Source organism: Hippocampus guttulatus, chromosome 23 (assembly GCF_054856545.1).
Source record: "Hippocampus guttulatus isolate MCC_2025c chromosome 23, RoL_Hgut_1.0, whole genome shotgun sequence".
Taxonomy (NCBI): Eukaryota; Metazoa; Chordata; class Actinopteri; order Syngnathiformes; family Syngnathidae; genus Hippocampus; species Hippocampus guttulatus.
This window is the reverse complement of record NC_141283.1, coordinates 1,512,365-1,521,155: the sequence shown is the minus strand read 5'-3', so window position 1 is coordinate 1,521,155 and position 8,791 is coordinate 1,512,365. Positions and strand designations below refer to the sequence as shown.

At 43.7% G+C, this 8,791-nt stretch overlaps 3 protein-coding genes across 4 annotated transcripts; 2 read left to right on the top strand and 1 right to left on the bottom strand.

Annotated features, from left to right (window-relative positions):
• Positions 1–1,622, top strand: LOC147185637 (uncharacterized). 2 transcript variants are annotated; one of them, XM_086104296.1, is made up of 2 exons: positions 1–75; positions 1,037–1,622. In XM_086104296.1, the coding sequence occupies exon 2, from the start codon at positions 1,062–1,064 to the stop codon at positions 1,455–1,457; it is 396 nt and encodes a 131-aa protein (XP_085960422.1). In that variant the 5' UTR covers positions 1–75; positions 1,037–1,061; the 3' UTR covers positions 1,458–1,622. The 2 variants fall into 2 exon arrangements, with proteins under 2 accessions (XP_085960422.1, XP_085960421.1); XM_086104295.1 differs by having other exon boundaries at positions 29–75; positions 959–1,622.
• A 2,547-nt stretch (positions 1,623–4,169) lies between these two features.
• On the top strand, positions 4,170–5,543 carry LOC147185636 (enhancer of rudimentary homolog). The gene is made up of 4 exons (XM_086104453.1): positions 4,170–4,313; positions 4,521–4,608; positions 4,778–4,898; positions 4,959–5,543. The coding sequence occupies exons 1-4, from the start codon at positions 4,311–4,313 to the stop codon at positions 5,059–5,061; spliced, it is 315 nt and encodes a 104-aa protein (XP_085960579.1). The 5' UTR covers positions 4,170–4,310; the 3' UTR covers positions 5,062–5,543.
• Positions 5,544–5,861: 318 nt separating this feature from the next.
• LOC147185635 (acetyl-CoA acetyltransferase, cytosolic-like) lies at positions 5,862–8,785 on the bottom strand. Its single transcript, XM_086104452.1, has 9 exons — positions 8,640–8,785; positions 7,852–7,986; positions 7,599–7,780; positions 7,353–7,470; positions 7,040–7,183; positions 6,757–6,879; positions 6,531–6,685; positions 6,337–6,447; positions 5,862–6,271 (listed from the first exon to the last, which is right to left on the bottom strand). Exons 1-9 carry the CDS (start codon positions 8,686–8,688, stop codon positions 6,101–6,103), a joined length of 1,188 nt encoding a protein of 395 aa, XP_085960578.1. The 5' UTR covers positions 8,689–8,785; the 3' UTR covers positions 5,862–6,100.
• Positions 8,786–8,791: the final 6 nt, after the last annotated feature.

Here is an 8,791-nt window from a genome sequence, read left to right as displayed (position 1 = left end):
CAAAAAGGATCCATTTATCTTTGGTCTACATGCTGTAACATCGCGGACACTCACACACAACAAGCAGAGAAACAAGTAAGGCGTTTCCTTATTTTAGCTCATTCGTCGTATTGATGTTTCAAGTTTTTTTGTTGTATTTGAGGTGCTGCTGTCACATTGCATTGATTAGTTAAAATCACTCCATTTGTAGCGCTTTTTTTTTTGTAATGCAAAGCCATGTACAATTTGTATGGAGCTGTGACATCGGGAAAAAGTTTGCTACCGTATTTCATTCATCAGCGTGGATAAAGGAAAAAATATGTATCGATATATATACAGTACATGAATAAAGTATTTGAATTGCAAATATGGTTTTCGAGTAGCTATTGTTGACAACTCAGTATTTAAAGGGCAGCGGTTTTCATCCCCTCGCAGAGCAAGTTGTCTTGCCTTGATAAGAGACTTGAAGTGGTGTGAGGGTCCTTATCTCAATCGACATTAACAGCACCGGTGTTCCTTTTTTTTTTTTTTGAACCCATGCGCAAGCCTAAGTTATTTCATCCCTGTGAAAGGGAAAAAGAAAGCAGATCGTTGCACAACTTACAGTGCATGTACTGTACGTCCACATGACACTGAGGCACTCGGTTGCTCTGCTGCCATACATTTGGATCGAACCATCTATGGAAATAAGCGTTGATGCCGTCAAAGCGGCACACGCATTCAAGTCAAAGAATCGTTCAGAAAAGAGCTAAGAGGCCTTCCAAGAGGCATTTTCCCATGGCGACGTTGCATCACTTGTTGCTAGGCAGAGCTCATGAAACGCAAGGACCGGTGGCCCCATCGTCCAACTTTAAATACATGAATATGCCATTCACGCGAAGTATAGCCGTTTGAATGGGAACCAGAGGTAGTGGAGCAGTTTGCTGGACAGCGAGTCAGCATGATTGACTCATTGCCACATTTCCACACCTTTTTCCAGCCTCACCCGAGGAGCTGAAAGTCAGCACCAGCTGAGCAGCACATAAACCACTAGCTGAATTATCGACTTGTCTTCCAGCGACTCAACTCGAGCATCAGGAGCCATGGACGAAAACTCAAAGCCAGAAGCCGAAGCAGTGGCGGGGACATCGGCGGAGGGGAAGTCCCTGGAGTGGACGTCGGAGGCGGACAACAGCCAAGTCGACGACAACCCGGCGACTCTCGAGGTGACGGCCGAGGGTTTGAACGAGCTGATGAGGAGCATGGAGACCATGCTGTCGGATGTGGAGGAGCTGAGGAGCCAGTGCAGCATCCAGGCCAGAGAGCTACTCGAAGCCGCCATGGAGCTAAAGCAACAGCAGGATGAGCTAAAGGAGAGCTACAAAGAACTGGCGGCGGATATGCAAGAGATCATGGACGCCATGGACGACCTCTGCATCAGCAAGAGTGCCTTCGAGGCCAGAGAGAAGGACATGGAGAAGCTCGGCGAGGAGTTTTGAAGGACGCAAAGTGACGTCGGGCTTTGTGGGCGGAGAGTGAGGGGCTGTGGTTTGATTATTTAAATGTGTCAGCTGAAGCGCGTTGATTATTGTTTGGAACTCTCAAAATGGCATGATGAGCATATGACTTCCATTTCGGGCAACAATAAAATGAACGACTGCTCATTTCGTCTTCCATATTTGTGTGTTAGTAACTATATCAGACCAAATTGTTCTCTTTATTGCTTTTCAGTAACTATTTTTTATTAAATTCAAATAAACATTGAACCGTATCATTTGAGTTGACCTTATTTTGGAAGCTAAAAGAGCTTTTCAGGGACAGCAGTTACTACAGTGGACATCTTATGCTATCAAGTTACAGGGTGCATGGAAGGGATAAATCCTGTTCATCTTTTAATCGACAAAATAAATAACAGATGATTTAATGATCAATCCGAATAAATGGTTGTTGCAGGATAATTTTTATCCTCCTGATTATTGTTTCTATCGGGGATTATCTTAGGAATTAAATGGTAACCTACCTCCCATTCTTAGGTAGGGATGTTTTCTGGATGGGGTCACTGCCGCTAACGGATTTGGGAGAGCCAGATGTCCGGAATACCGTACCACAGTGGTATGAAGAATGCTTCCGTTTATATTCTGTTGAGATAATAATTTGTCAATTGAAATCTTGGGCGTCTCAACATGCCTGAAAACAAACAACAACAAAAACCTTCCCAATTTTTGCAAGTGCTTGCATCCTGGTAGAAATGAAAATAAGTGTCCCAAACTTAACCACCCGAAATTCACTCACTGGCATCCCCCGGAAAACCAAAAGCAAATTTGCCTTTGACACTAATTTCATCAAACCAACTTGGACATTTGGTCGATAATGACAAGAGCCACAAAGAGTCTCGGGAAGCCATGAACAAAATAAAACAGGAAGTCAGACATTTTGTTTTCAAGTAGCCATTTTGATGGCCTCCGAGGCTTTACTTTGACAAAGTGGAATTTGCCTGATTCGACAGATGCGGGCTAAATCAGAAAGCTCTTTTGTGTTTACCTTTTAACGTGAGTGAAGAATGACAGCAGTATTTTTTTTTTTGAGGATTCACCATGAAAACGGGCCTCACAGTTTTGTTTATCGTATTGTGCTCATCTGTTGAGCAATATGATGCATATTTGAACTGGATTTATTTCCACTTAAATTAATCTCCCACTGCAGATGTGATTCATAATTTATTTACCTTGTCCTTCGCAGCACTGGGTAGATCCAGCCCCTCCTGCTCCACAGACCATACGCTCCCTGCCGCGTGATGAGGGCCCCTGCGATATCTGGAAAAGACGATTATATTTCAACGCAAGCATTGGCGAATGTAAAGGGTTTTGGTTTGGAAGCTGCCAGGGCAACGCTAACAATTTTGCTTCTCTTGGAAAGTGTCAGAGAGCATGTGATGCCACATCATAAAAATGTGTAAATGCCGAATTTTACAAAGTGTGCATGATATGACTGAGGTGATATACAGTGCACATTTGTACTGTATAGAGTTACAAGGCCTCCTTTCATTCTGCTTTGCATGAAAAACATGTCAAGAATTTGTTCATACAATAAAAAATGGATTTGTCCTAGTCTGTTTTTTTTTTGGTTGTGAATTGTGGCTCATGTGCAAGGGACAAAATACAGCAATTTGATTTCACACATTAAATGGGATACATTTTCTGCCATGTATTTTTCTTTGAAGGCTTTTCCATCACTTTATTTCGCTAATCGCTTGTCCTCACTACTGTCTGAACTTGGGCCTCTGCCGCTTACACTCTGGAGTAATTGCACACCATTAGCAAAGCTGTGATTGGAGTCGAATTCGCTCGGCGTTCGTGATGAATTTTCCACATTTAAAGAGGTAGAAGACGCAAATTCTGCTTTTGAAAAGACGCAAAAAAATTGTACTACCGGCTTGGAGGTACGCGAATCTTCAAAGCAGCCCAGAAACGGATGAATGTCCCTGATAAACCCACTTAAAGGTGATTGCTAGACTGCTAATGGCGACAACCGCCATTGTATGACTCATGGCAAAATAAACGATTCTTAACAAGCGACACATCACGCTGAAATAACCAATTCACAGCCAACCTATTGTAATCACGGTAAAATATCCAAAATAACTCTTTGGAAAGTCAAGTTTACTTACCTTTATGTCACCTTTCCTTGACCTTTGTTGGATGATGTCATCGTTAGCGCCGGTACAAATGAATTGGACTCCGTTTTTCCTAATGACGTCATCTTTCAGCGGCAAGAATTGCTGACGTACATCTCGAGCTTGCCTACTTTACCTGAAAAATATTAGTCTAATAATAAAATGGATAAAAAGAAAGGTTTCATTATTTTTGGAATTTCCCATTCTCCAAGAACTAATGAAATGTGTTTGTGGGTGGGCGTGAGAGGTCGACGCCGGCACTCGAGATTTTGAAGGTCTTGGACGATGTGTGCATGGCAACACTTCGAAGCAGAAATATGATTGGAGATAATAAAAAATATATAAATAATCCATAAACGACTGGAAATCGCGCGGCCAACACACAAGCTATGAAATGACGACAAAACACTGCTGGAAATAAATTATGACCACTGCATTTAAACTGGAAATGTAGGTAGGTCTGTGCTCCTGGAAATAATACTGTACAGTGAAATTCGGGGCTCTAAACGTTTTATTTTGAAACCCTTTCGCTTGATACCGGAAATGTAATGACATCTCTTCCCCTCGCGATCTTGCCGTAAACAGCTTCTAAGCACAAGACATTTCCCGAGCATAGAGTGTTGTTTCATCCCAGATTTTTCGTACCAGAATTTAAACTAGGATTCAATTTAACACGAACATGGTGAGTGATTCATCTTGTTTTGTGCTTGAACAAATAAATGTGCACCCCAGTCAATCGGATGGGCAGCTGCAGCCAAGCTAACGAGCTAGCCGGGTAACTGAGTCAATCGTGCTGTGCAAACGTAAAAATTACCTAACAAAGTAATATTGTTTTTGTATTGATCATACTTACATTTCTGTGGCATTCATCTCACCTTTCATTTCCCAGTCGCACACGATCCTGTTGGTTCAGCCCACCAAGAGACCCGAAGGCCGGACATACGCTGACTACGAGTCGGTGAATGAATGCATGGAAGGTCTGGACGCTTTACCGTCAAAACCTCTTAACTCGCTATAAAACTACCCGTGGCTTATCTTTAACGAGAAAAGTTTGCAAATTTCCTGCTATTTTGTAATTGTCTCAACCAAAATGCTATTCAAAGTCCATATCGCACAGTTTTTAAACACCTGCATCTTTTCTCTCAGGTGTGTGCAAAATGTACGAAGAGCATCTCAAGAGGATGAACCCCAACAGCCCGTCCATCACATACGATATTAGCCAGTTGTTTGACTTCATTGACGACTTGGCAGACCTGAGCTGTCTTGTGTAAGTGTTTTAAGTGTGAATTTGCATTCCTACAAATTTTGAACGTGGCCTTTTTTTCAGTTACAGAGCGGACACCCAAACGTACCAGCCGTACAACAAAGACTGGATCAAGGAGAAGATTTACGTCCTATTGAGACGTCAAGCTCACCAAGCGGGGAAGTAGTGAGACCGATGTCACCGTTGTTCTTCGATACACATCCCAAAGGAGTCGATGAAACACAGCTACATTTCGAAAACGTCTCTTGAGATTTGTGTGATAGAAGACAAGGGGATACTTTAAATGAGAGGATGTCAATTTTTTTCGGGGCCGGTCTGGGTCACCTGGCGGTGGCCCTTTGGTTTCTAACTGAGTTAACTTTCTTTTTTTTTTACCTTGCTATTCTCAGTAACGCATCCAAGCCAGTTTCCGTGCTATGGAATTTCAATTAAAATTGTTATGGAGTGATGACACAAAATTTACAAGAGTTGTATTTTGTTTTTGTTATTCTGACTACTGTGGCTACTTTAGTGACACTTAATGCTGTTTTGTTTTCTGTTTTTGTAAACTTTTTTTTTTTTTTTTACACACAATGTATCGGATTCCTTTGATTCAAACATCATCATTTTGGCTGTGGAACTGTTCTTTAATAAACAACTTGAAAGCGATCACACTTTTTGCAATCTGCGCCCCCGTGCGTACATCATTGAATGAATTCGTCCAAAATGCAGACATGCTAGATGGGAAAATACTTCTGTTATTATTTTAACCCTGTTGCATGAATATTTTCAAATGCAAAGAAGGTGACTCCTGGTTAGTGATCACAAATTTCACAATTGCGAGACTCATAAAGGCGATTGTTCTTCCATTGTCTTAAAAAAATGTTCTCATAAGATTTTTTTCAATCAGGATATTTTGTTGGAAGGAAAAAAAAACCCTGACTCAGCATTACTCCCTCCCACCACCCACAAATAAAGATTGACGCCTTTCTTGAAAGTAGGCCGCTTTTTAATTTCGTCACATGGTAGCTATATTTAACCCTTTCAGGGACAGCAGTTATGACAGTGGACAGCTTATCATGGTATCAATTCTGCTGGACGATAGTCCGTTCCTGATTACAGGAAATGGATGCGGAATGTGAAGTTTGAAGCGCAACAAGAAGGCCCCGGCAAAAACACTTAACCATGAAGCACTCTCTTACACTGAAGGGATCAATACTGCGCCATCAGAGCCTCTCCACGCACATGGCGATGCCCATGCCTCCTCCGATGCACAGAGACGCCACGCCCGTCCTGCTGCCGGTCCTCTGGAGCGTGTGCAGCAGCGTCACCAGAACCCTGCAGCCCGACATGCCGATGGGATGACCCAGTGAGATGGCGCCGCCGTTCACGTTCACCTGAAGCGGGAAATTTGGTTTCGCGGTGCCACGTCGAGTCTCATTTCTTGATTTGAAAAAGATACCTTTTCTTCTTTCAGTCCAAGCTCTTTAACAACGGCGACGGACTGCGCGGCAAAGGCCTCGTTGATCTCGAAGAGATCGACCTGATCCAGTTGCCACCCTGCCTTCTCCACCTAAAATAAGAAAGACATTTTCTTAGGGGGGGTGGCAAGAAATGGTCAAGATTAAGATTGAATGTAAAGTTTCCACTTCTCACCGCTTTCCTGATGGCGGGTATGGGTCCGCTGCCCATGACGGACGGGTCGAGCCCGGCTTGAGCCCACGACACGATTCTGGCCATGGCCCGCAGGCCCCGCCTTGAGGCCTCCGATTGGCTCATGAGCACGGCGGCAGCCGCGCCGTCGTTAATACCTACGGCGTGAGGAGGGAGGTTGGCAAATATCCCGTTCCAAGAGTTTATTTGTGTGCGACGTCACGCTCACCTGAAGCATTGCCGGCGGTGACGGTACCGCTGGCGTCTTTAATGAAACACGGCCTAAGTTTGGACATGCTCTCGAGACTGCTGCCATGCCGAGGGAACTCGTCCGCCTTCACCTCCACCGTGCCTGAAGAAGTTTGATCAGTTTTCTTTTTTTTTTTTAATGCTTCCTTTTAGTTTAGTTTTCATGAGCAATGTTTGAATATCATTATCTTTGTCTTATGTCCCAGGGTATAAAAATAATCATCATCAGCGTGAAACAGTGAAATGCTCAAGTTGTTACATGCCTTTCCTGGACGGAACCACAACTGGGACAATCTCCTGAAGGAAGTATCCCGCTTTCTGAGCCGCTTCCGCCTTATTCTGCGAGCGGACGGCGAAGACGTCCTGCGCCTCTCGACTGACGTCCCACTGCTTGGCCACATTCTCCGCTGAGGGGCGGGGACACACACACCGCATATTAATGCCAAAAATTTTTTTGAAATTATTATCTTGGTCTCTTTTTTAAAAAAATATATATTACAAAAAACATTTAAACAGGGGGTGTGTAGACTTTTTATATCCACTTCATATGATTTCAATCATTTCGCACCGCCACACCTGTGATGCCCATGTGGTAGCCGTGAAAAGCGTCGGTCAAACCGTCGGCCAACATGGAGTCCTGCAGGGAAGCGTCTCCCATTTTCACTCCGGCACGCATGTGCAACGTGTGAGGAGCCTGAAAAGGGAAAACAATTCACGTGATGTCACACAACTCCTTCCCGGTTTTGATGAAAGAACAATAGAGAAAGCGAGTGTAGACTGTAGTTTTTTCTCTACTATGTTGTCAGCCACTGCAATCCTCACCCTGCTCATACTCTCCATGCCTCCTGCCACCACCACAGTGGACTCCTTGGTCTGGATGGACTGAGCTCCCAAACACACAGCTTTCAGCCCAGAGCCGCACACCATCTGGCAGCTCCATGCCGGGACCGAGTAGGGAATGCCTGCACCGACACTAGCCTGACGTGCCGGGTTCTGCCCGTGCCCTCCGAGACAGATGGCAAAGGAAATATTAATGAGTGGATGTTGACCATGCCAACTTGACCGCTGGTAGTACCTGCCGTCAGGACGTGCCCAATGATGACCTCGGACACGTCTTCTGGCCGCACTGCAGCCCGCTTTAGGACATCCTTTATCACCACAGAACACAGATCATGCAAAGGCACCATGGACAGAGAACCGTTCAAGGACCCTTTAGTGGGAAAAATGGAAATGTAAGGCAACATATTGCACATGGATTCTGTTTCGTGTGAGGACAGGGTAGTTGCTCATCCAAGTACATCTTAGAAATATTAAGATAGGAACCACAAATTAATATATACTGTAAAGTATGCCAATTCATAAATATTAAACTGTGACACAAAACATATAAACTTTATATTTCACATAATATGATTGGTTTAACATTAACATTTTTTACTTTCACAAAATGGAAAAAGCAAACAGTTGTTGACAGTCATTTACAACGTCAATGATTTCCTGGTCCAATGTGCTCGCATGTTGTCAGTAACCAATCACATCATGTCATTTCCGTGGCCCTATGAATATTCGCCAATCACAGCCTTCGACACAGAGCAGACGCTCAGATGCAGCCAATAGAAACAGTTTGACCAAACGTCATGAATTCACTAATTTCAATTCAGCTGGGGAAAAAAACATTTTATTTCAATATAACGACACCATTTAATACGATTAACATTGGATTTCAAGTTAGCTTCCAGGTGAATCGGTTGAGAGGACGACGAGCCACAGTTAAGATGAACTCAATGAGAAAAATACTTAAAATGGAGGAAGTGAGTGGCTTTTAAATGAATGATAGTGGTGTGGAAAGTGTGTGTATTTTACCAATTGGTGTCCGCGCGGCAGAGACGATGACAACAGGATCCTTATTCATGCCGATGAAACGTTGCCTTGGATGCAATCTGCTGCTTTCTTTGACTGGGCTGTACTGTCCTGTTGTGGGTAAAATTGCAGCAGATCCTGTTGACACGGCTGCC

Bases quoted from the DNA above. Each gene is read 5' to 3' on its own strand.
- LOC147185637 (XM_086104296.1), top strand. From the start codon at position 1,062: ATGGACGAAAACTCAAAGCCAGAAGCCGAAGCAGTGGCGGGGACATCG.
- LOC147185636 (XM_086104453.1), top strand. The intron at 4,609-4,777 runs GTCTGGACGCTT...CTTTTCTCTCAG, and splicing joins GGTGAATGAATGCATGGAAG to GTGTGTGCAAAATGTACGAA. The intron at 4,899-4,958 runs GTAAGTGTTTTA...CCTTTTTTTCAG, and splicing joins GCAGACCTGAGCTGTCTTGT to TTACAGAGCGGACACCCAAA.
- LOC147185635 (XM_086104452.1), bottom strand. From the start codon at position 8,688: ATGAATAAGGATCCTGTTGTCATCGTCTCTGCCGCGCGGACACCAATT. The intron at 7,987-8,639 runs GTAAAATACACA...TTCCCACTAAAG, and splicing joins TGCCGCGCGGACACCAATTG to GGTCCTTGAACGGTTCTCTG. The intron at 7,781-7,851 runs GTACTACCAGCG...TCTGTCTCGGAG, and splicing joins TGGGCACGTCCTGACGGCAG to GGCACGGGCAGAACCCGGCA.